The sequence below is a fragment of the Clupea harengus genome, chromosome 18 (genome assembly GCF_900700415.2).
Source record: "Clupea harengus chromosome 18, Ch_v2.0.2, whole genome shotgun sequence".
Taxonomy (NCBI): domain Eukaryota; kingdom Metazoa; phylum Chordata; class Actinopteri; order Clupeiformes; family Clupeidae; genus Clupea; species Clupea harengus.
In genome coordinates, this window is record NC_045169.1 from 15,335,465 (window position 1) to 15,362,964 (window position 27,500).

General features: G+C 46.8%; 1 protein-coding gene across 13 annotated transcripts in view; it reads left to right on the plus strand.

Annotated features, from left to right (window-relative positions):
- The window catches only part of LOC105895412 (neurexin-2), a 736,614-nt gene that overhangs the window by 86,174 nt on the left and 622,940 nt on the right, over positions 1–27,500 (plus strand). For all 13 annotated transcript variants that reach the window (XM_031585048.2, XM_031585052.2, XM_031585053.2 and 10 more), the window contains exon 2: positions 12,331–13,864. In XM_031585048.2, the coding sequence (XP_031440908.1) occupies positions 13,117–13,864 (748 nt within the window). In that variant the 5' untranslated portion in view covers positions 12,331–13,116. The remainder of the gene's footprint in view (positions 1–12,330; positions 13,865–27,500) is intronic.

Consider the following 27,500-nt stretch of genomic DNA (forward strand, 5'->3'; position numbering starts at 1 on the left):
AATTATTCACACATGCCGAGGTCTGAAACGGAGAGGGAATACATCTGCAGCCTCGTGGCAAGTGGCCTTTCAGCAGAACTTGACTTGCATCTTATCAATACAGATTTCTAAATGTTATCATTTCCATCTCTGCACCCGTCACTTTTTCTCTCTCACTCTCCCTCCCTTTCACTCTCTCTCTCTCTCTCTGTCTCACTTTCACTCTTCCGCCATTTCACTTTCTCTCTCTCTCTCTCTCTCTCTCACTCTCACTCTCCCTCTCCCTCCCTTTCACTCTCTATCTCACTCTCACTCTCCCTCAATCTCCCTCCCTTTCTCTCTCTCTCTCTCTGTTCATACATTCAGAGTGCTTCAGGTAAAAAAAAAACACTTGAGACAATTTTGTCAGGCTATTTGGTATTTAAGAACCAGAGGAAACATTAGTGACGCTTACGCAACACAGTGTGTTCCAAACCGCTGTCAAAACCACAGGGGAATATACCTTAGATCCCCGCCATGCTTGTGCTCCAAATGCATGTGCCTGTGCTCTCTCTGTGTGTGTCTGGTGTGCGCGTCGTGATGCGCGGCGCTGTAGATCTCGACTCAGCTGATCTGTCCGTGCGATTGGAACAGAACAGGGTGATACACCAAGGTTGACAAACGGCGGCGCCTTCCTCCTCCTCCTCCTCCTCCTCCTCCTCCTGCAGTGCCAGATTTGGAACAGAGACGAGAGCGTTAGACGGATTAGATTCCTGTGAAAACCATCAGTTCTATTTCTGACTGTTATTCAACACACACACACACACTCTCACACTCTCACACACACACACACACACACACAAACTCACACAAACTCACACAAACACATACACAACAGGCCTTGCCTCGCTCAAATCGGAGACCAAAAACTGCAGAGAGGTGATGTGTTTTACTAAAAGGCAATGGCGACTTCTCCACCGCCGCCAGAGGAAAAGGAATGGCCACTTCAGGTGTCACTGCAGTCGCGCGGTCCTGAAGTCATTTCTTTCACACCCTCACAGAGAGAATGAGATGAGAGAAAGAGAGGCCTGTGTTTTGCAGCGTGGTGGTAGAAGTGGGTACTTAAACTACCATTTCTCCCGCTGCAGTTATGAGGCGTGGAAGGCCTATATATCATACAAGGCTTCAAATGGAACTGGAGACGTGACCTAGGGGAGGTGAAGTTCCCTGGAAATGGTGTCAGAGCACAATAACGGCATCCTTCTCAAACTGTGAAATGCCGAAAAAACCTTTTTCAGAGTTTCTGATACCAGCACTGATATTCATGGATCGGCAGGATGTTGTGATTATTGGCTGTTTTTGTCGTGTCGATGTGCAGTGGTGAAGTGCGTGTTGTAAACCCTCCTAGATCAAGGATGAGTTTAGCCTGTAAGATGAGTTAAGCCTGTATGCTTTGTTCTTTCCTGTTTTCTTGCGGTGGAGATCTTGCCAGCAGCTGCAGACTCTCCAGAAGCAACGTGGATCACTTTAGCACATGACGGGCAGATTAGAGCTGTAGGCATCACTTGGATCACATGACAGGCAGATTAGAGCTGTAGGCATCACTTGATCACATGACAGGCAGATTGAAAGACATAGGATGAGATCCTGTCTGTGTTTGTTGCTGTGACCCCCAAAACGCAATCCCCATCACCTTCACACTGGCAGCCCGCCCCCTACAGGCAGAAGAGCTCTCCTACACGGGCCAGACGAGGAGGCTGGGATTAAAATAAATATATAAATAAATAACTGAGCAGGTTGAGATCCCACCGATAGGCCAGGGGCTTAATCAGGTGCACATTTCAGGCCCCTGGAATGTACGATGCAAATTGCTTTTTGACAGTATATTTAAGATGGTAATCGAGTGTCCATTACGGCACCCAGTTTCATTTGGACTGCAGCACTCTTTCTCCTCTCTCTCTCTCCCCTCCCCTTCTATATTTCTTTTTCTGTTCATTTTGGACTGTATAGCCCCATAGGCTGGAATGTCCACAATATTCCCTCCACACAAACCGGTAACTGTTTACCCCAGGATGAAGGAAGAATTGTTTAATAAACACCCTATGAATTCTTAAACACTTCAGACACACACACACACACACACACACACACACACACACTGCACTGCAGCTTGGATACAGTGCTTCTCTTAGTGTGTGAGAGCTGTGGGGATTCCGTAGAAACACAAGCTTTTATGACTAATCCTTGCAACTGCAGCCAGACCAGTCATGACCTTCACTGTCTGCTGGGTCTTTAGAGGCTATGAAAACTGTATTCAAATGGATCTCTGTTTATTAGTAGTTTAGGCCATATTTTAAAAAGTCTTGCTTTGCCAGAACATCCAAATCAAAATTTAGTTTTCTTTTTCCTTTACACCCAATTACTTCCTCAAATATGTAGCAATGCGGAACTATTAGAAGAATAGTCTTCTGTTCTTCTAGTCTTCTAATAGGTCCTCTTTGCTAGCACTAAGACAATGGCCGTTTTGCCCTTGGTGAAATCCCTACCCTGCTTGGTTGCAACAGAAAGTAGATGCCAGCAAGCCATATCAAACAATGCGGATGAAAAGATCAGGGCCAATTTGATTACTGGTTATAGCAAACCAACATCATTTCATGGATGGCCTAAGGAAAAAAAATCATCTCACCTGCAGTAGTATGTAGGAAAGTATTACAGAGGCATGTTACTGTTTGTTACTCTAACCAGAGAAATGTAGTGTAGGGGTAAATTGTCTGTGTGTGTGTGAGTTTGTTTGAGAAAGTGAATATTTTGTTGTTTAGCGTGGGGTTTCAAGTATGTGCTGTGTTGTCTCTGTGCTGTGTGCGAATGAGGGGTGTGTGTGTGTGTGTGTGTGTGTGTGTGTGTATGTGTGTGTGTGTGTGTGTGTGTTAGTGTGTGAGTGTTGGTGTGTGTGTGTTTGGGGGACACAAAGAGAGTTTGTACGTGTGGCCATAAGTGTGTGTTACTTGTTTCTGTGTGTTTGTGTGAAGTGCTGTGTAAGTTGTGCATGTGTGTGTGTCTATGTATTCTTTGTGTGTGTGTGTTTTACATATACCCAGGAGTGCATGTGTGTTTGTGCAAGTGTGTCTTTGTGTGTGTGTGTGTTTGTGTCAAGCCGTGTGTATGTGTTTGTGTCAAGCCGTGTGTGTGTGTGTGTGTGTGTCTCTTTTCAGTAGCCTGCATTCTAATTGCTCGGCGGCTCATAAAAAAGTAATGGCGGTGCTTATGGTTCTATGAAAAGCCCTGTTTCCCCGCGCCGCTCCAGGGGCTGAGAGGCCACTTGTCAGCGCGCTCTTTGAGAAGAGAGATGCCGTCTAATTTCCCCTCCATCGCCGCAATTAATGTCCAGGGGCCACACACTCAAGGCTCTCATATATTGTGTTAATAGCTGCCTTGAGTTGCCACGCGCTGTCTGTGCAACTTGAACTGTGAGTCACAATCTTCTTTAGCGCTTTCTTCTTTTGTCCAGTCCTGGTCCTCATTGTTTCTCTCTCTCAGCTTCTTCCTGCCATCAGCAGAGATGCATGATGGGAATTATCTGTGCACCATTTTGTGGGGCTCAGAGCTAGTATTTGTTATTTGTTTAGCTTTATCTGATACTGTGTGTGTGTGTGTGTGTGTGTGTGTGTGTGTGTGTGTCAGGTTGTGTCCCAGTCTCAGTGCTAGTATTTGTAATTTGTTTGTTTCATCTGAATGAGATGAGCTGACAGCTTCATCTGATACTGTGTGTGCGTGTGTGTGTGTGTCTGTCTGTGTGTGCTACACGAGTGTGTGTGTGTTTGTTTGTGTGTGTGTGTGTGTGTGTCTGTGTGTGCTACATGAGTGTGTGTGTGTCTGTGTGTGCTACATGAGTGTGTGTGTGTGCACCAGATTGCGTCCCAGTCTTTGTGTGGTTCAGATGCCCTATACCTGTCGGCATACAGTAGGCAGTATTTCCCTGACTGATGTGTGTTGCCTGATGGTGACAAGCCAATTCTCCAGCGAGGATGAGCGAGAGATCCCTGGTGATGAGGATGAGAGAGAGAGAGAGCCTTGGTGATGAGGATGAGAGAGAGAGAGAGAGCCCTGGTGATGGGAGAGAGAGAGAGAGAGAGAGCCCTGGTGATGGGAGAGAGAGAGAGAGAGAGAGCCCTGGTGATGAGAGAGAGAGAGCCCTGGTGATGGGAGAGAGAGAGCCCTGGAGAGATTCCTCCGCTGGCTCTCCTCCCTCCTTCTCCTCCAGAGGGGCAGCAGTCGCTCCGCTTTGTTACTCCAGCCCGACTGGTGCAACACGCAGCAATAGGAGAAGTCAAGGACTCACCGGTGTTTAGCAGAATGCTTAGGCCTCTTCAGCCACAGTGATGCCCTGCTGTCTACTCAAGCCACAAAGAGAGGGCCAGCACACAAATACTGCTGTTCATAGCACAATGAAGGACAAGTTACACACACACACACACACACACACACACACACACACACACACACACACACACACACACACACACACACACACACACACACACACACACACACACACACACACACGTTCGAAATATATCATATGCATACCTTCATTGCATACAGATGTGACACACCCACACACACAGATACATAGAATCATTCATATTGCATACACACACAGACACACACACACACACACACACACACACACACACACACACACACACACACACACACACACACACACACACACACACACACACACACACACACACACACACACACACACACACACTGCACTCACTCACTCGGTGGCACTTGTGCTTTGAAGGAGTGCTGTAAATGAAGAGAGAGGCCTTTTCTTGGCCCCAGAGGCACACATTCATATTCATCCAGGGCTGAAATCTCACTCTGCAAACAGGCGGCACACGAAACCCACACACACACTGTAACACACACACACACACACACACACACACACACAATTACACGCTCAGCTCAGCTCTACTTACTCCTGGGGGGCCCCGGCGAGATTGCACACACACACACTTCTCTCTGCTCCGCTTACTCCTGGGGGGCTCGGTGAGATTGCTGGGGCTTGGGGCTCCAAAGCCACTCATCTGGATTTAAACCAGACTTCTTCCCAGCATGGGGGAGAGGGAGAGAGAGAGGGCATTCGGGCATTTAATGCCATTGATGTGATTGAGAAGAGGAGGGAATGGAAGGCGCGGGGGGGGGGCTCAATCTCACACACACACACACCGACTCACCTTGACTCCCTCTCGTTTCTTTCCTTTCTTTGTTCTGTCCATCTCATTTGCTCTTCTTTCTTCATCTCCTGTTCTCAGTCCTCCTCCTCTTCCTCTTCTAAGGAGGAGCACCTCCCATCAGGCCTTGAGATCATCTATTCTTTCTTTTATTTCTTTTCTTCTTCTCTCACTTCTCCTCCTGCATTCTGGGACACACACACACACACACACACACACACACACACACACACACACACACACACACACACACACACACACACACACACACACGTGGAGAAACAGGCTCCAACTAGAGTTCCCAGTGAGACGACTCTGGAGGCGGCTGTAGCGGAGTGTGAGTTAGGCATTGAGCTGCTGGTTGTGTTTGAGTGGATTGTTAGATACACAGAGACACACACACAGACACACTCACACACACTATTATGTCTGCTGTGCTTTGTATCAGCTCCAGTGTCATGCTCTCCGTAGTCATGTGATGTTTCAGCTGGGCTCACACTGGCCTTGGCCCCAGAAACACTTCTCTCTTTTCTATCTCTCTCTCACTCTCTCTCTCTCTCTCTCTCTCTCTATTTCTCTGTTATTCGTTGTATGTATGTAGTCTCACTCTCTTACTATCTCTCTCGCTCTTTCTATCCTTCTCTTCCCCGTGTATTGTCCTGTTTCTCTCCCTCTCCCTTTCCCTCTCTCTTTCTCTTTCTACCTCTCTACTTCCTCCCTGTCTTTTCTTTTGTCCTTTTTCTCTCTTTCTCCTCTCTTTCTCTCCTGACCTCTTCCTCTCGTTCCTCTGTTTTTCTGGACCCTGCCTGGAAGAGTGGCACTCTCCCTCCTTGTAGTAATTGTCCTGGAGGCTCTCCCACACTCTGTGTCTAAATGAAAGTGTGCTTTTGAAAAGGTCATGGCATATATATCTCTTTTCCTGCCTCGCTTGCTGCCATTTGACTCCATCTTCTCTCACCCTGCGCTCCTCTCTCTAAAAGTGCCTTGCTCATCCAAGTCGGCCATTTTGTTTTTCACACGAACCTGAGGAGCTTGTGATTGGGTTCCCCGCTGTGTGCGTTGGAGGGCGTTTTCTGATGTTGAGCTGATAGCGTGGAGGCGTCAGCAGCTTCTTCGCCTCACTATCTCTTCGAGATGTCCTTGGCAGGGCAAGATTGAAGCCACCACCCCCCCCATCACCCCCCTCCTCATCACCACCCCTCCATCACCGCCCCTTCGCTCAAAGAAAAGCATTGATCTCTTCAGAGTCCTGCTTGAAATAGCCTCCGCCCTGGTGGGGTGCCCTCGGCCCAAGAGATCGCCACGGAGATGGGCACGGGGAGAAAAGATGGCCATCGATCGCCTCACCGCATGGCGAAAGGCGCTCTGTCCTGCTGCCTCCTGTTTCAGCTGCAGCAAGTGCAGTCGCTCACGTAGAGGAGGGCAATTTGGGGGGAAGAAATAAGAGAAGAAACCACATAGAAGAAAAGAAAAAAAGACAAGTAGAAGGGAGATGCATGAAAGAGTTTGCTAATGTGTGGACAAGACAGGGATGGGAAGACTGGAGTTACAGGGTTGCGGAGCGTTGGAACACAATGTGGCTCATCTCGTCTCGGTGTATTGATCCGCTTGAGCGTCCTCTCCCAGTCACTCTTCCAGTTTCACCCACGTTAGTGCTCCAGTCTGCCATTAGAGATTAGGGCTGTGGACATGCCGAAAATATGTGTGTGTGTGTGTGTGTGTGTGTGTGTGTGTGTGTGTGTGTGTGTGTGACCTTCGGAAAATGATGTAGAAAGGAAACTCATTTGATCTTATTGTGCAGTGAACTAGTCAGTGACTGCACAGGTTGTTTGTCCCTCTTCTTACGTTGAGGTGTTTGTCTTTATTTATTTATTTGATTTATTTTGTGTGTGTGTGTGTGTGTGTGTGTGTGTGTGTGTGTGTGTGTGTGTGTGTGTGTGTGTGTGTGTGGCCCCTCTGTCTCTACTTTGGCTCTTGCTCTTGTGTGATTTCCGTGTCTGTTTAAGTATCCCTAAAGAATCACACACACTCTCCATGTCTGTCATCCACATTTCCATTGTGCGCACGCACACAGACACACACACACACACACACACACACACACACACACACACACACACACACACACACACACACACACACCTTCCCAACCTGAAGGATATTAAAGAGTCTCGGCATGCGTCTCTGGTTAATTAGCTCCGCAGCTGGTTCAGTCTAACAGTGAAGCTGCCATGGACTTACTCTGCAGCCAAGATTCATTATTCTTATGTTGCCTCAATGGCACACACCTTTGTCTCTCTCTGTGTGTGTGTGTGTGTGTGTGTGTGTGTGTGTGTGTGTGTGTGTGTGTGTGTGTTTGTGTGTGTGTGTGTGTGTGTGTGGTGTGTGTGTGTGTGTGTGTGTGTTTGTGTGTGTGTTTGTGTGTGTGTGTTAGGGGAGTAGGGCTTAGAGTGTGGAGGCTAAAGTAATTTCCTGGCTTGGTCCAAGCCTTTTCAATAGCAACATATTTCAGCTTGAAGAGCGCTGAAGTGACTGCAATACCACTCCACAGGCGCTTCCTCACATAGGCTGTTGCCATGTCAGAGCCTAATGTAACATGTTTGTGTGTGTGTGTGTGTGTGTGTGTGTGTGTGTGTGTGTGTGTGTGTCTGTGTTGGGTGTGTGTGTGTGTGTGTCTGCTCCACAGGAGCTCTCTCACATAGGCTGTTGCCATGTCAGAGTCTAATGTAACATGTGTGTGTGTGTGTGTGTGTGTGTGTGTGTGTGTGTGTGTGTGTCTGTCTGTGTTGGGTGTGTGTGTGTGTCTGCTCCAAAGGCACTCCCTCACATAGGCTGCTGCCATGTCAGAGTCTAATGTAACATGTTTACTGGTGAGTAGTGGCCTAATTCAAGCAGTTTCAGTTGCAGCATGTTCCAGATTCACGGGACTGAAGTGAGTGTAGTGCCACTGTTGGTAAACCCTCATATAGTCTGTAGAGGTCACATGGCCACTGTTGGTAAACTCTCATATAGTCTGTAGAGTCTGATCCAAGCAGTTTCAGTCGTATCTTTCAACAGCCTTTTCAATAGCGTCTTTCGGCGCTGTCCGTGGTGCTGAAGTGGAAGAAGCACCAGTGTAATGGCATACCCAGAGTGACACTACTACCCTGGATTGCCCCGGCACAGGGTCAGACAGAGGGGGCAGAAATACAGTATGTGGGTACCACTATCAGATGGCAGGGTAGACAGTACCAGGTCGGGGGGGGGGTATTGTATGAGCGGGTCTCCTCTCAGGTCTCAGGGAGGAAAGCAAAACAGGAGCATAGATGCTGAGTCGCCATGGCAATGGTGAAAGGGCCACAACAGAAACTTCATAGAGGTGTGAGGAAGACGGGGCAAAATTTTAGACAGCGGGGTGTGTCATGTTGTGTGTGTGTGTGGAGTGAGGCTTGATGTGTTGCATTGTAGAATGCGTTGCTGTGTATGCTGTGTCATGTGCAGGCTGTCACATCCTTCCCAGCTGTTTCTCTCTCCCTAGTGTAGACTGTGCTATGGAGACTGTGTAGAATGTGCTATGTAGACTATGCTATGTAGGCTGTGTAGAGTGTGCTATGTAGGCAGGAAGCTGTCATGGGTGATAAACAGGGAAGGCAAACAAAGGGGTAATTATAGAAAGAGCTCAGGCAAAGATCGAAGGAAAGGGAAAAAAAAAGATTCTGTATCGATGCCATTCCACTTGTCAGAAAATAGACACAGGCCTTTATTGTGGACATATCCTGAAAACAAACGTCTGGCACATTTCAAATAACAAAAGACGGCACCAAACACAGAGCCATGGTTTTGCCTTCTTGGCGATGCACACACATGTGCATTTACACATTTAAAAAACACACAATGTACAAATAACGGAAGAAAATCATAAAAAAAATACTCACACACACAAACACACACACACACGTAAATACACCTATGTACACACACACACACACACACATAAATGCACACACACACCTACACAAATACAATGTAACTAAAATAATGTATGCACATTGGCACAGACAGCTGGCACATTTATGTAAGGAAAAAAGTATAGTCTGCCCATCAGTATCGGAAAATAGATCCCGACAGGACGAACAGGAGCCCGGCGTACAGCAGAGGATTTATTTTCCGATACTTACCGGTGGGCTGTACATTATCCCGCTTATTATATGGTTACTTGCCAAAATGATAAAAGACATTCCTCCAAAATGTTGCTGCCGTTTCGTGGCTTCCGCTAAAAATAAAAAATATTTTTTCACGCAAATAGAATGCTAAATTTTCAGGTGTTACATAGCATGTTATGACTTGCTGAGTTCAAGTTACAATGAATTTCTGTAACGATAAGTGAACGGACTGCTTGTGGAATGATATGAAAGATGTGAATCAGAAGCACCAAACCCGTTGCCACTATCACTACTACACCTCTGGACGTTGGGGTGACGCATTCTGCAGCATTCTGAGGAGCCGCATAATAAGCAATTATACGTAAACACACAAACATCACACACACACACACACACACACACAAACACCACACACCACAGACATACAAAGGCATGCAAACAACACACATCGCTCTCTCTCTCACACACACACACACACACACACACACACACGAACACACACGAACACACACACACCACACACCACAGACATACAAAGGCATTTAAGCAACACACATCTCTCTCTCTCACACTCTCACACACACACACACACACACACACACACACACTCACACATTGTGCGGTGCCCTGTGGTGGGACTGCTTGACATATGTAGCTTGTTTTTGCAGCGAGGCAGTAGGTGAGAGCTGAAGAGGTCATTAGGGTGCCTCAGCCAATACCTCCACATGTCCAGCAGAAGGCCTGGGGTGCAGGATGTCCTATTGTTTCCGTCCTCCCCAGGGACCTATACTGCGGGGCCCAGTGTCCCCATTAGGAAGACAAATGAGTAGACAGTCACAGCAACGCTGATGGCTTGTCTTGGGCTGCTATATGGTGTCTGTAATTTTGATAAAGCATGTTCTGAAGTGAAATGTCATTTCTCAGTTAATTTCTAAGACATCCAAAAGAATAAAATGATTACTCATCAGTCCGTTCTCCTTATAACCATTCAACATAATTTGGGACTGCTTCTGCAGGTAAAACTGAGACAGTGAATAAAGATGCTTTTCAAACACTGACAGCTAATCATTAATTTTGGATGAAAAACAGCCTCAACTAATTGAGAAAAATTGCGGGATGCATTAATCTGACTACTTCCCTCACACAATGCATTTCTTGCTCAATGCTTTTTTTTTAAATATTTATTTTTAAATTGAGTGAATTCCGAAAATGACAGGAAATAAATCTACACAGCAGTTGATGACAGTTAATCCTCAATGTTCTACTACGGCATTCCGTTCCAGAGTCCCGGCATCCAACGTTACCGTGACAATGAGCCTCTCGTTAAGGCCCACTGCTTCACATTCCGTGTGCAGAGGCCCATATATCAACAGCGACTGGGTCTATTGCTTAATTCATAAAGCCTAGTGCACCACAGAGAGTCGTGTGCAAACATATTGCAGGGGTGTCATCAGTCTTTTATTCTAATAAATCACATTACTCCGCTGTGGAGTGGACTTGGGAGCACTGTCTCCATAAATAACTGCGCCATCTGCCTACTCTCCTTCTCTCCTCCTCTCCTCTCCTTCCCTGAAGGGTTTTAATTGTGTATTTGTATATAAGTGTGTGCATGTGTTGTGTGGACACTCATATAGATTGTACTCTCATTTATCCCAAATGTACTCATTTGTTTAATCTCGGTATACTCATTTTCATATCCAAGTTGGATATATAGTATAGTCTGGTATGCAGTATCAGTACTACACTACCCATAAGCAGTGTGAGGGTCATATTTCACTGATATAATGCTGTGAACCAACTGCTTCTCCTAAGAAGAGAACAATGGACGTTCTGTCTGTAGGAGCTTGGCAGCTCTTCTCCAGTGTTACCATTAGATCTGACACATGCATCACAATTATCGTGGTCGTTGCCATCTTTGTTTCTCCATTCCAAGAATAATTTCTCTCACTCAACCTCTCTTTCTCTCTCTCTCTCTCTCTCTCTCTCTCTCTCTCTCTCTCTCTCTCTATCATACCCCCTGTCATCTTGTCCACCTCTCCATTTTTCCCCCACCATCTACCGAGTTCCCTATCCAGTCATATCTGCCCGTCATGCTGTTTGTTAGCAGGAATCGTGGGGCAGGAAATTAGGGCCTAAGTGATTCTGAGGAGGGAGCGTGGGCTTTAATTGGGGAGTCGTCTGTGCTGGGCTAGGAATTAAATCTCACTCTGGCAGTAATGGGCCCGGATTAGAGGGGGGTCCGCGGGTCAAGAGAGGTGACCCCGGCAGCCGTGGGCTCGCGCAGACGCTGTTTAAGGGGAGATTGAATGCAGACGCACGGCCACAGGCTCCGCTCAGCCTTCATGTAAACACTGCCAGATATTTCATGCCATTTTGCTCTATTGAGCGGCGTATCGACGCACGGCTCCCCTCTCTCTCTCTCTCTCTCTCTCTCTCTCTCTCTCTTTCTCTCTCTCGCATCCTGGCAATCTCTCCCAAGCCAGGTGGCTCGCTTCATCCGCCGAACAGCATTTAGGGGAGAACTGTGTTTATTTGGTGTGTGTGTGTGAGAGTGAATAAAATATTTTCAGATGTGGGCATGAACCTCAGCTTGTGGAAATGTCACTGTGTGTTGGTATTTGATTTTGCAAAGATTTTAATGTGAACTTACAGACATTTCTGAGTCTGCCCTCCCAAACAGAAATAAAAAAAGCCACATTTACGTACACATACAAGTTGGCTGTTAGGAAAGCAGCTTATCAAAGTTCACGAAAAATGTACCCATGTTTATGTGCCAACGTGTGTGTCTGTGTGTGTGTGTTTGTGTGTGTGTGTTGGTGTGTGTGTGTGTGTGTGTGTGTGTGTGTGTGTGTGTGTGTATGTGTGTGTTGGTGTGTGTGTGGGTATGTGTGTGTGTATGTGTATGTGTATGTGTATGCACATTACAGAAGAGCATGTATTGAACATTATACTGAAACGCACATTTGTTTCCTTTTGTCTTGCAGGTGCCTGGAGTTCCGGAGCATGCTAGAATCTGTATGGGATCGGACCAGCGGGGTGTCTGTGTGAGGTTCTGAACCATGAGCTCCGGCTGCAGACTGCTGAATTTTGGATAGCTCACACACTCGCGTTGGCCATCCAGCACACACACGGACACACATACACACACACGTGCTCACTGCTGTGAACGTGTCGCGGCACCTACTCTCCCTCCCTCTCCCTGAAGAAAAAAACCCAGCGGAGAGATTGGAACTCCTGGATTCCCTCTTTCCCATTTCCTTAAAAAGGTTTCAGCTGGACTCGTCTCGCTGTCTTTGTGGACAGGGATTTAATTGTCGTGATAGAATTAGCCCAACCAACCGCATATATTGTTTCTCCAGGATCAGAGGCTTCAGCCAATGGAGAGGCGAAGACGAGAGTCAGGCTAGAGCAGCAGAAAAGGAATAATAAAAAAAAAGAAAACGGGAGGAGAAAAAAAACCACCGAGGAGGAGAAAGTGCTGAGCTGTTAGTGAGGTGAATTGGGACCTGCGAGGTTTGCTTTCCGCGCACAACTCCAAACAGTGGGCTCATCTGTGTATCGGAGCGATCAGCAGCTTCATCTGCTCCCAGTGCCCAGCGGCGGGACCAGAACAAACAAAATAAACATCAAAACAAAAACAAACACTCGCAAAAAGAAAACGCAGAACACACAATCCCAAACGAGTGTCGAGTGAGAAGGGGGCCCAGATCTGATCTGAACCACACACTCACACACACACACACACAGACACACACATACACACAGTGTTTATGTGTAAAAGAGTAAGTACTCGGCCGTCAAACATGACCGCGGAGCAGAGTGTGTGTTTGCGGTGTCCCCTGGCGGCCCTGGCGCTCATGTGCCTGCTGCTATCGGCACGGGCGATCGAGTTCGGGGGCGCCCCGGGCCAGTGGGCTCGCTATGCCCGCTGGGAGGCCGGAGCGGTGGGCGAGCTGAGCTTCAGCCTGAAGACCAACGTCAGCAAGGCGCTGGTGCTCTACCTGGACGACGGCGGCAACTGCGACTTCCTGGAGCTGCTGGTCGCCGGCGGGCACCTGCAGCTGCGCTTCGCCATCCACTGCGCCGAGCCGGCCATGCTGCACATGGAGACGCGCGTCAGCGACGACCGCTGGCACATGGTGCTGCTCACGCGCAACTACCGCGAGACCATGCTCATGGTGGACGGCGAGACCAAGATGGCCGAGGTGCGCTCCAAGCGCAAGGAGATGGCGGTGGTCAGCGACCTGTTTGTGGGCGGCATCCCGCCGGACGTGCGCCTGTCGGCGCTCACCTCCAGCACGGTGAAGTACGAGCCGCCCTTCCTGGGCCTCATCTCCAACCTGAAGGTGGGCGAGATGCCCCCCACGCTGGTCAACAGCCAGGGCATCCAGAGCGACCTGGAGTACCTCTGCACCAAGCAGAACCCCTGCCTCAACGGAGGCTTCTGCTCCATCCAGTTCGGAGAGGTCCACTGCGACTGCTCACTCACACGCTTCAAGGGGAAGTACTGCAAGGAAGGTAAGACAAGACACACGCGCGCGTCTGACATGCATGATGGCTTTCATTTCCAGTCTTGCTTATAGCTTATCCAAGCCTGGGAGGTATTTGTAAGGAAGTTAAGACAGACACATTAGTCTTGTAGGTCTTCTTTCCAAACCATGTTGCAGTGGACTGTTGACCAAATCCGGTCCGTATGGGATTATTGTGGTGTTGCACATCTCACCAGTAGCACAATCCGTTTTCCAGTGTTTTGCTTCTGATCTAACGTTGTGTCAGTTAAGGGGCTGGTTGGGTTTAAGTCTAACGTTTTCAGTTAAGAAGAGGTCTGTTTCAACCCCCCGTTTTTTGGGAGCAAATGTGTTGCAGTCTATCTGCAGTCTCTGCTAGTAGCGATGATGAAATAGCATGGCAAAGGATCTGAAGTCTGTGTTGTGTGGTCCGCTCCGTTGTTTGGATGTCTGATGGTTTAGCACGATGAAGTGAAACAATAAAAAAAGCCAAACTAACACAAAGAGATGGCCACGGGCTGTAGGTAGTCTGCTGAAAGAACCTCAGACGGGGGGGGATAACGGAGATGTTTGTCAGCTAGCGCCTGACTTCATGCCTGTGGAAGTTGAATATTATATATCCCGGCAGAAGGCAGCATACAGCAGTGACTCAGTTGTTTGTCGGATGACTGTTCTCGTCTCGTCTCGTCTCGTCGCGTCTCGTCCTCCTCTGGGGGTCTTGTTTCTCGTGGTTGGGGATTCACGGAGGCTTTTTTAAGTGCTCTTTTCTGGCCCTGCCAAGTCGCGGCATCTAGGCAGAGATTTGGCTGCACTTTTATTCCACTCTGGAAAACACAGTAGCTTTCATCCCTCTAGCCCCCCCGAGCCGCCCCCTCTGCCTCACAAATGCTATTTGGTGTCCCGGTGGCCCGCGTCTAACCCAGTATCGCCTCCTCTTTTCAGTCTTCGGTTTGGTCTCCCTCGTCTACCCTAGTCTCTTCTCTACTTTTTCACTCTTCTGTTTGGTCTCCCGGTGGCCTGTGGCTGACCGAGTCTCTTCTGCGCTCTTCCTCCGGTTCCCACAAAGTGTGATCGCTATAAATCTTCTTTTCTTCCCCCCCTCTAGTAGAACAGTCTGTGGAACATTCGCATTGTCCTCTTTTTTCTCTCTTGTGCGCTCTCTCTCTCTCTCTCTCTGTCTCTCTCTAGTCTTTCTCCTCCTATCTCTTGCAACATTATGACAGGTCTTCATATCACCTTCTTTCTCTCTCTCTCTCTCTCTATTCCTTTTCTCTTTCATTCTTTGTTGTTATCTGTACCTCACATTTGGCCACAGTGTCTATCTTCTCTCCTCCCTTCATAACCTCCCTCTCTCTCTCTCTCTCTCTCTCTCTCTCTCTACCTCTCTTTTCACCTCTCTCACACACTCACACATATAATCAATCTCTCTCTCTCTCACACTCACAGTCACACTCACACTCACACTCACATTCACACACACACACACACACACACACACACACATACACATACACATACACACACAGACACACACACACACACACACACACTTATCTTAACTTCACCTTTGCCCACCCTCTCTATCTCTATTTCTGCTGTGTTTTAGTCCCTCGCTCTCTCCCACCATTTTTCTTCCTGTCCTCTCTTTCTTTGTTCCACCCTAAGGAACTCTGCCGGAGAGTTCTGGAATTCCAGCAGGAATTCCGCTTCTCTCTCTTTCTTTTTTCTCCCCTTCTATCTCTCTCGGTCTCAGCCATATTTAATTTCCATTTCCCCTCTGCGTAATGTTGTTACAACGTGCGCCTAAAGACCTGTCGTGGTATGTGTGAACATATGCATTCATGGGAGTGTCGGAAGGGAAAAGTGGGAGTTTTGGTCAGAAGTGCAATAATACAATTAACTGGAATAAATCAGAGATGATGTCGAACCTCCGAGTCGGCGTTCTCACTCCATCTTAGTAGTTGTCAAACACATTACAGATGTTGGCATCTGGATTAGTTCAAGCAGTAGTAGCCTCAGTGGGAATATCACAGTCTGCACTTAGCCGTGTCATACACGTGCACTTAGCCGTGTCCTAACCACAGTGCTTAATGCACTGCCATGGCGCACAAGTCAATTCATATATTTACCCACAAACGATGAAGATTTCAGACGCATGCAGCAAGATTTGTTTGACATTGCAAGCTTTCCAAGCGTTATAGGAGCGACTGATGGCACCCACGTACCGCCTGTCCCCCCTCAGTCCACGACCATATTCACAGAAATAGAAAACACACGTATCCCATGAATGTGCCTGTTGTACGTAACGCCAAACTACAGATCACAAACGCCATAGCGAGATATCCTGGCTCTGTCCACAATAGTTTCATATGAAATACCAAGGATTACGCAACAGGGCTTCTGGAGAGGCATAGTTACTCGGTCAGCATTTTTAAAGATTTGTTTGTTTGTATGGGGACGTTTCACAACAAACGTATTGCCACATTATCATCCAACAGCTTGATTTCAACTGATGTGCCAATCATTTATAACACTCAGCAAGTGTTAGATGTAGTAAATAGGTTACAGTCCTCTTGTGTTTTACTTCTACCTATGGATCATGACTCGGGTTCACGACCCAACAGCTGCAGCTCACACATTGTCTGTGCTGCTGGGAGCGTATAGGTGGAACGCTCATGTACACACCTTGAAAGCTCACACATTCCGACTAGGGTGGTGATTGAGCGCTCATTTGGCATCCTGAAAGTCAGACGTGCTGTTTGGATTGTATAGGTGGAACGCTCATGTACACGCCTGGAGAGCTCACACATTCCAACTAGGGTGGTGATTGTGCTCCATATGCTGGTGGAGCGCTCATGTCCGCACCTGGAAAGGTGTGTGAAATTGTCACTCACGCTCGCTAGATACACACCAAACTTTTCTTTTCTTTTTCCAAGAGCCGGCGGTTTCATGGTGGATTTAAGAGAGAGAGGCCTTGCTTTTTTAAACTGGGCGCTGCAAATTACACTTAGAGGGCGGTGACGTGTTGAGTTAGAGGGCGGTGACGTGTCGAGTTAGAGGGCGGTGACGTGTTGAGTTGGAGGGCGGTGACGTGTCGAGTATGAGACCACCTGCAGGTTTAGCACATTCAGCGTAAAATGAAGGCTGCAGGCCGGCCAAGGTACTGTTTGTGCTCCGCCCTCTAACGTACGGACATCTCCCCCTCATAGTCCACTGATTTGATATGTGTTGATCAAACCTGGACCTCTGACCAGTAGCTACTTATTTACATTCAAGTCATTAGTGAGGAGGACCTTCCAGAAGCGGCTATGCTGAATATAGCCAAAAGAAATGTGCATGAAATATTTAAAAGTACTCGATGATTTAAAGCAACCGTATTAAGTATTCTCACTCTGCTCTATACCCACACTCTGCGTCTTGTATGGTACTGTGGGCAAAGTTTATGCTCTTATTAAAATCGGAGCTCGTTCATGTGGCTCTTCTTAAACTATTTTAGCACAAAGTATATGCCAACGGTGCAAAAGCAAAAAGAGTATGTTCTATTAAGTGGGCTATAACATAGGCAAACAAGACCATGACTTTACAGAGCAGTTCTGCCGGTATCTATCTCTATGGGCTCACTCTTTCCGTATTTAAATTCAAAGCTGATTTATTAGCATGACTGTTTAGATGGTGTTGCCAAATGACAAAGAACAATACAACGACGCATTAGTTTGTAATGATATCGAGGGGATACAAATATATACTACTGGATTAGTAATATACAGTAATACTGTTATATGAAAAGTCATACGTACCCCGCCTGAAATTTATTCAGAGGAAAACACATCAAGAAAATATTATTTTAACAAAACCATGTGTCATAATTATTGGCACTCCTGCATTTAATACTTTGTAGAATCTCCCTTTGCCAATGAAACTGCACTGGGTCTTCTCCTAGAACATCTTATAACGTTGGAGAGTCCAGAGCAGGGAGTTTGAGACCATTCCTCTACACAGAAACTCTCCAGATTCTCTTCTTTGGCTCGGCCCACAGGTTTTATATGGACTTTAGATCAGGGGGCTGAGATGGCCATGGCAATACGCTTGATGTTGTTTTCAGTAAACCATTTGTGCGTTGATCTTGTTATTCTCATTTTTTTTGTCATTTTCCTGCTGGAAGACTGCAATGACGACCCAGTTTTAGTTTCTTGGCAAATGCAGACAGCTTTTGATTTAAAATTAAGTTCTAAAAAAAAAACACAACATCCCAGACCCTCCACCATATTTATCAGTGGTGATCAGGTTCTTTTCAGCATAGTCATCCTTCTTTTTACGCCACACCAGCCTTGAGTGTTTGTTGCCAAAAAGCTCCATTTCCGTTTCATCTTACCATAGAACACGGTTGCAGTCAAAGTCCCAGTATTGTTTAGCAAACGTCCATGCCTGCGTTCATGGTTACGTGACCAGGAAGGCCTTTCATAAGATTTTCTAAGGGTGCAAATAATTGTGGCACATGCAATTTTGTTCAAAATAATACTAGTGGTAATATGCTAAATCACATTCTAATATGTGCTGTTATTTGTGGCTGATTTTCTGGCCTGTTGGTTTGACATTTCAGTGTATCTTGTGTGCTTGATTGTAGGTGGATCCAGAATTGTAGGCATTTTTTGTGTATTTAAAGCCAATGGGAATCTGCCTAAAAAGCCCTGCATGCATTTGTGAGTGGGTTTCTTTTGAACCAGAATACCACAGGCAGGGACTATGGGATGCTTGTCCCATCTGAATTGACCCGAAATCCAGCAGGCCCAAGCAGGCATCAAGTGTAGTCTGTCTTACTGAGTTGACCCGGAATCCCGCATCAAGTGTAGTCTGTCATTCTGAGTTGACCCCAATTTTCACATCTGTATAATGTGATTGCCATGACTACACTATCAAAGATCTTGCACCATTTTTTGAATTTGTATTTGATTCTGACTCCTTCTCAAGACTTTGTGTTCCGAGGAAGACCTGTAAATGGGCGTTTAGGATACTGCTGTCACGGACGCGGGTCAAATTTGTCTGCGCTCTCCCAGATTGGGGGGATGAGACCCCTGTTCAGAGGGGAGGCAGCCAACTTGCAGAACCAGATTGAACAGTTGTAGGAGGGCCTGCTGGAGTAACAGTTGTAGGAGGGCCTGCTGGAGTAACAGTTGTAGGAGGGCCTGATGGAGTAACAGTTGTTGGAGGGCCTGCTGGAGTGCTTCAGCATTTCTGCTCTTCTGCTGGCTGTCAACGCCACGTGCTTTTCTAGCTTCCAGACTTGTGCTTGTTAGCTCATCAGGAGTGATTGGATATCTTTTATGAGTGATTCTATTCGGATGTTTTGCCTCGTAGTTTGTTGGCCAATGGTACAGTTTTTGTATGTGGTATTTTAGAAGAAATCTCCACGGAGTGATTTGATTCAGACTTTTGTCATGATGTTTGTCATGATTTTCTCTCTTGTACTTATTAAACCCTAAGTGGATCACAGTGTGAGTGGTCGTGGCTGAGAATGGCCTAAGTGAGTTCCTTGATTCAGATTAGAATAGGCAGGTGGGACACTGCTCTTAACAGCATGTGTACTGCAGGCCGATACCTCTCACACACACACACACACACATGTGCGCACGCATGCACAAACACATACACGCCCACACACACTACACTGCAGGCCTGCTCTCTGTCACAGCGATCGCAGCCTTGCGCTTGCTGTGGAATTACTAATGCAACTACAGACACACACACACACACACACACACACACACACACACACACACACACACACACACACACACACACACACACAACTACCGCTGGCCCTTCTAGGAGGACTAAACTCTGCCATTCCATGTCGTTTCACCTCTATCTGTTTTTCCATTTGCTCTTTCACTCACTCTGTGCCACTGCCTCCCTCCTCTCCCCCCGCGTTCTTTATTTCCTTTTCTCAATCTCTCTCTCGCTCTCTCCCCGTCTTTCTATCTTTCTCCCCTTCTCTCTCTCTCTCTCTCCCCCTGTCTTTCTGTGTCTCCCTTTCTCTCTCTCTCCCTCTCCCTGTATCACTCTCTCTCCCCTTGTCTCTCCCTGTCCCCCCCCCCCCCATCTGGTCTGTCAGATTGGATGGGTACTGTGTGAGGGTGCTGAGAGTAGATACAGCCTGGCTCTCGGGCTAAACTCAGTGCAGAATACCAATGCACTGCCTCTGTGACTGCAGGAAACATTCGTCCTTTTGAAATGGAGAGTGGGGGAAGAGAGAGCGCGTGTGCAGAGAGAAAGAGAGAGAGAGAGAGATGGAGACAGAGGGAGGGGGAAAGAGAGCGGTTGCGGGGGAGAGAGAGAGAGAGAGAGAGAAGGAGACAGAGAGAGGGGAAGTGATTAGAGAGAGAGAGAAAGCAAGAGAGAGCAGAGATGGAGTGTGTGCATGGAGATGTTCATTTGTTCTGTGTTCAGTTATTTACACACACACACACACACACACACACACACACACACACACACACACACACACACACACACACACACACACACACACACACACACATTCACACACATACACGAACAGAGATCTTCGTTTGCACTTTGTTAATTTATTTCTGAAATGTTCTTTGGTTTGAGCACTAAATTGGGTCATTATTCCCTCTGACTGGAGCAGTGGTTTAGCTGTTCTTTTCCCCATTCAAGCGCTCTCTCTCTCTCTTTCTCTCTCTCTCTCTCTCTCTCTCTCTCTCTTTCTTGCTCTCTCTCCTCTGCCAGGCAAATTCTCTGTTTAATTGGAGCATGTCTGACCGCGAGAAAGCCTTGGATCTTGTGCTAAAGATTAATATAATTGTTTTTTCAAGAAGAAATTAATAATCACACAAATGGTGAAAATCGAAGAGATAGTTTTTTCTTTGAAATATTTTTTAATGACCCCAAGTAACTTGCTTTAATAACATTTAGTGGAGTTTAACACAAGGCTATCTGACCATTCTGCGGATGTATCACATTACACTAAACCATGTACTTGGTGCTTTTCTGTGCTAGTAGTAATAGTACATTCTGTACATACTGAGCTGGCCACGCACATACACACACACACACACACACACACACACACACACACACACACACACACACACACACACACACACACACACACATAATCATGCCACACACACACACTCTCACACACACAATCATGCCACACACACACACACACACACACACACACACACACACACACACACACACACACACACACACACACACACACACACACACACACAAACACACACACACATTATCATGCCACATTCACATGACCATATGCTATCAAAATGAATTTGAGGATGGTACCAAAACTAGTTTCCTATAAAACCTTATTTCAAAAAGGGTCAAATTGTTGCAAAGTGTTACTTTAACATTTGTTTTGATATTTAGTTTTATGAGTGAAAATAAATAGGGAAGTTTTCAGATGAATAGGTGTGCATTTTCGTCATTACAGATTTTATTATGTATATTTTTTGCATATTTTTTAAATGTGTTTTTCAATTTTATAAATACACAACATACTTATAATTTGCGCTAGTTGTATGTATGTTATTTTGAATAAAACGAGTGGTACAGCATTATTTAAAAGAGGCTTAAAAAGTGGAGATGATATATAATTCTTAAAAACAAAAAAAAGACAATTACTTGCATCTTTAGAAAAATGTAAATCAAAACACATCAACATCAAATGTTTACTAAAAGCATTATCAACATTTATGTCAGGCTGGTCAATTCTGACCAGAACCTCAAGAAGTGTACCATGTTGCAAAACACAGCAGGTGGGCTAAACATACATACTCATTCACTCATTCATACTCATTAGGATACTCATTCACTCATTCATACACATTAGGATACTCATTCACTCATTCATACACATTAGGACTGGCAATCGATAGAGTGAAACAGTAGAACACCATTGACAACTACAGGGAATTCTAATCGCCTGTTTATAAATAAAAGGACTGGACCCAGAGGAGCCAAAGAATGGTGCACTGTGGGAAGCGAAGCCTGTAGCTCACACACTGTATTGGAAAGGCACACACCATTTAAACGGCCATCTTCCTCTCTTCATTGTTCTCACTGTTTAGCAATTCGTCGATGTTGAGCATATGCAAGATGTGTGCTAGCTGTCTGTGTCATCAAACTGAACTCATTACAATCTCTACTGCTCTCGTGTGCTGCATATAAGGATATGTACTTTGTTTGTTTGGGGTTAATGTGTCAGACTACTACAAATATGCCCTCACAGGTTCTCAACTAAATAGAGGATTTTTAGAATCCACTGAGGTGAACATAGTTTAGACAGCCCCTATACTCATTCATGAAGTCGTATTCAGCATCAATTTCCCGGCCAAATAAATGACCAGAAACGACAACAAACAACAAACGGGTCCCATTTCCTGTCTTCAGCCGGAGCCTCTCTGTAAATCTCTGGCAGATGACTTCAGAGGGCCTCTCACTCACATTCTCCTCGGCAACAGATGTCATGTTGAGACGTTTCTGCTGGCAGAGAAAACCCACTAGCAGCATGCACTACCAACAGAGAAAGGGAAGAGACAGTGGAGAGAGAGAGAGAGAGAGAGAGAGAGAGAGAGAGTGGGGAAGAGACAGAGGAGAGAGAGATAGAGAGAGAGACTGAAGAGACAGAGGAGAGAGAGAGAGAGAGGGGGAAGAGAGAGGGGGAAGAGAGAGGAGATAAAAAAGAGAGAAATGTGAGAGATAGAGATGGGTAATAGAGAAAGGAGATAGAGTGAGAGAGAAAATGAAGAAGGAGGGCAAGAGAGAGACTGAGAGAGGGGGAGAGAGGGAGAGAGAGTACAAGGGAGCTGGAGGTTTCACACTCCGTTATTAAACCATTAAACCTGTCTCACTTCCTCACGCAAGTACACCTCAGAAACACATACAACATTAAAACTCGCAAGATAAGCGAGGGCGAGAGAGAGCGAGAGAGTGTGAGAGAGTGTGAGAGAGAGGGAGAGAGTGTGAGAGAGAGGGAGGGAAAGAGAGAGAGAGGGTGTGAGGGGGGAGAGAGGGAGAGAGAGAAAGGGAGAGGGTGTGAGAGAGAGAGAGGGTGTTAGGGGGGGAGAGAGAGAGAGGGTGTGAGGGGGGGAAAGAGAGCGAGCGAAAGCAAGAGAGAGCAAGAGAGAGGGGAGGAGAGATAGAAAAGGAAACTCAAAATGGTCTTCAACCCAGCACCCAGCCCCCAGCACCCCCCCCCCCCCCCCCTCCGTCCTTCTCCGTGGGCTGATTCAAGCAGTAATTAGACCCCGTCCCTCATTACCCGTCCTGTGAACCCCTCATAGGTAGGAGGCACCGCCTGGGCTGATTAAAATGGACGCCTGATCACCTGTGTGGGCCATTGTTTTTATAATTGATCGTGACCCCAGCTGCCTCCCAGATAACCCCCGCTGGCTGGTGCGAGGGCCATAGGGCCGGCAATCTCCACGCACGCACTAATTAGAGGTTAAATGAGCTTGTCAAAATGGCGCCTGTGATATTAATATCTCCCTCCGCCATTTTCTCCTCCACGTGTGTGTGTGTGTGTGTGATTCTTTAGCCCAGTGGGCTGATTGAAATGCAGGATCTATATGTGCAAATATTGTAAATTTGTCACAGCCCAGACAGGCAGGCGTCTCTCCCTGATCTCACACTGTTACTGTAATTGCTCATATGAAATCCTATTTGTTTTCCAGCAAAGGGAAACGGATTAACACCGTGCGTTATGTGGCAAGTCTGACTGACTTTGAGTTAAATGACTGCAGTGGCCCAAGACAATGTCACAAATCCAATTATTAGCCAGCACCTAGATGTGTTGAATCTAGACTCACACTCACAGAAAACACACACACTCACACACACACACACACACACGCACATACACACTCACAGGCACTCACAAACACACACACATGCACTCACAAACACACACACACACACACACACACACTCACAAAGACACACCCAGAAACGCACACAAATTGAGTTGCTGCTGCTTTCAAAGGCGATCGGTTGGGTTTACTTGTAGCCTGTGATGGCGATCACACACCCCAGTGTTGCTGAGGTATTAGCCATTCTGTGTTGTCTTAACAAATGGTCATTACTGTCAATCCTCCCCACCCTTCTGCCTTTGTGCATTTATTCAGGAGGAAGCTGCAGTGTTAGTAGGTCTATTTGCCGTGACATGGGAAGCCCATAAATACTGACAAATCAATTATTGAAGAGAAGCCTAAACCGTTGTAACTGCTGACGGATGATAAGAGTGATAGCGCCAAATAGGCCGTACCGTGATGGTGGAATTAGATTTGTTTTTAAGGCAGGCACTGGTGCTGAGACCAAATTGCATTTAGCTGTATAAATAATGCAAGCTGGCACCTCCGTCATATCACATCCTCAGATCTCTCATCCTTCTGCTTCTTCTTTCTCTCTCTCCCCTCTCTCTCTCTCTCTCTCCTTCCTTTTCTATCCATCTCCTCTCTCTTAGTTCTTCTGTTCCCTGTCTTCCTTTCTGTCTTTCTATCCCATTCTCTCTCATAGTCTTTCTCTGTGTCTCTGCCTCTCTCTCTCTCTCTCTCTCTCTCTCTCTTCCTCTAACCATTTCTCTTTGGCGAGCGGCTTTGACAGGATCTCAGAGAGTATCCAGCGTTAAGTAGCCTGCTGTATGTTGGCTGTTGGCAGGCTTTTAGTGTGCGTGCTCAGGAACATCTGCCTCCCTCATTATGCCTGACGTCTCCCTTCTCTCGCCTCATCATCACTTTTATCGCACGGCACAGCCGGCCTCCCAAAGGGCCCGGCCGTTAGGAGCCCGTGACACTTAAGGGGAAGCAAAGCCCAGAGCCCAGCTAGCAGCTCAGCTCAGCGCAGGTAGCCAAGGAGCTTGTACACTTTTGTACTTCATCTGTAGTCTCCCTCATGTTACCACAGCAGGTAGCCAAGGAGCTTGTACACTTTTGTACATCATCTGTAGTCTTCCTCATGTTACCAGAGCAGGTAGCCAAGGAGCTTGTACACTTTTCTACTATCTGTAGTCTCCCTCATGTTCCCAGTGACGGTGTCTATGTCGGTGGCCCAGTTTGACTGGTGATGATGAGACTGTTTTCATTAAAAGGAGCTTGAGCCCAGCTAGCATTTTAGAGCAGCTAGCAGTTTAGAGCCCAGCTAGCAGTTCAGAGCCCAGTTAGCAGTTCAGAGCCCAGCTAGCTGAGGAGCTCACTGCTCCACTTCAGCTGGAATCTCCTTCATGTTCCCAGTGACAGTGAACATGTCTACTGCCCACTTTCACTGGTGGCGACTGGAGTCAGAAAATATGGAGCACCGAAGTCAAAGGTGAAATGTCAGTCAGGTGGCCCCTCGTGAGTTCCCCTCAGATGTAACTACATCATCAAGAGCTCAGGGTGTGGACTGTGGTCATCACCTGCTGCCTGCTTGATCTTCATTTTATCATTAAGTTGTGATTTTCATTGGATCATTATAGTAGGCTGTAAATTAATGAAAATGAAAATGCATCTTTTTCTATTAGTGTCGATATTGTTATTCATGTCACACTCCTTTTTCTTGTTTTGACACATGACACGGCCTTCATCAGTGATCGAGACAAATTTGACACAGAGGGTGAGCGGTGATGTTCAAACGCGAAATGATTAACAACTTTCGGCATCGCTGTGCATTTTCATCACAGGAGTTGTTACAGACAAGGCCTCTCATTTGCAGCTCTGTTCCATATTTTTGCACTCCGTTCCAAAGACGTCACCCCTGCCGCCGGCTCGGGGCTGGGCGGGTGCCATGGCAACGGGTGCTAAGTGCGGAGGACGATGGGGAGGTTCATACATCACCGGGATAATTGTGCTTTACCCCCCCTGGCAACTAGAGGAAGCCCTCTGCCAGTGATTGATGAGCTCACAATTAACTTGTCCTGTATACATAAATAAGCTAGGAAGCAATGAGAGACTCACTTCCTGTGCGGAGCCCCACTGGTGGGGAGGAGGACTGATGGGAGTCAGTGTTTGGCGGTGGAATGTTCTAGCACTCTCCACTGATGACTTCCTCCTCGCTGCTGGTTTCTCCGTTTGCGTTTGTGTTTTCTGATGCCAGACTAATCATCGCCGAAGCGCCAGACTGAAATCTCTGGAAGTAAAAATTTCTTAAAATTGACTTCAAGTTAAAGACGAGCCTACACCAATTAGTTTTGATGTGGTGATTTGTTTTTCAAGTTTAGTTTTCTTAGCCTTCACGTTTTCATAAGGAGTCGCTGGCCCTGGGTCCTCTGTACTGCCAGTGAAGCAGTTGTGGTGATGTAAATCATCATTTATGCTGACCTCCAGTGGAAGTCGATATCCTGCCTGCCATATGATGCCATTTCCTCAGGAAGAAACCTGTCTTCCGCATTTAAACACACACACACACACACAACACACACGCGTCTCTCTCATCATTAAAAATACATACACTTTTATCTCCTCATAACCCCCCCCCCCACACACACACACACACATAATTAAGTGTTTCATTTCTAATTTACTATGCTTTCCTTCTTATGAAAGTGTGTCTGCCCATTCAGCATGTGCTCTATGGGAAATACTGAACCACAAAGGCTTCCTCACTCTTCTGCCAGTCTAGTTTCTGTCTGAAGAAGTGGTTCCCCAAAGGGTTCCTCACACTTTTGCCAGTCTAGTTTCTGTCTGAAGAAGTGGTTCCCCAAAGGGTTCCTCAGTCTTTGGCCAGTCTAGTTTCTGTCTGAAGAAGTGGTTCCCCAAAGGGTTCCTCAGTCTTTGGCCAGTCTAGTTTCTGTCTGAAGAAGTGGTTCCCCAAAGGGTTCCTCAGTCTTTGGCCAGTCTAGTTTCTGTCTGAAGAAGTGGTTCCCCAAAGGGTTCCTCAGTCTTTGGCCAGTCTAGTTTCTGTCTGAAGAAGTGGTTCCCCAAAGGGTTCCTCAGTCTTTGGCCAGTCTAGTTTCTGTCTGAAGAAGTGGTTCCCCAAAGGGTTCCTCAGTCTTTGGCCAGTCTAGTTTCTGTCTGAAGAAGTGATTCCTCCCGGCCTCGCTGTCCATGCTGATTGTTTTCTGTTGAATAGCTCCATAGTTTAGTAGGTGAAAGCGCTGGCCTGAGTGTTGTGTTGTTGCTGTTGTTGCCAAGCCTGGTTCTGTGTGTATGTGTGGCCTGAGTGTGGCCTGAGTGTGTGTGTGTGTGTGTGTGTGTGTGTGTGTGTGTGTGTGTGTGTGTGTGTGTGTGTGTGTGTGTGTGTGTGTGTGTGTGTGTGTGTGTGTGTGTGTGTGTGTGTGTGTGTGTGTGTGTGTGTGTGTGGCCTGAGTGGTGTGTTGTTGTTGTCAGGCTGCCAATCCTGGTTGTCATTGGCATTTGCCCTCTTTGTGTTGGCAGTAACGTGTTGGTGGCATCTACAGCAGGATTACCAGCATCTACACACACATCCCCACTCACACATACTTGCACACACACACACACACACACACACACACACACACACACACACACACACACACACACACACACACACACACACACACACACACACACACACACACACACACACACACACACACACACACACACACACACATGTGGCATTGATATCTACTGCAGCATATCCCCAGCCACAGAGCCAATCCA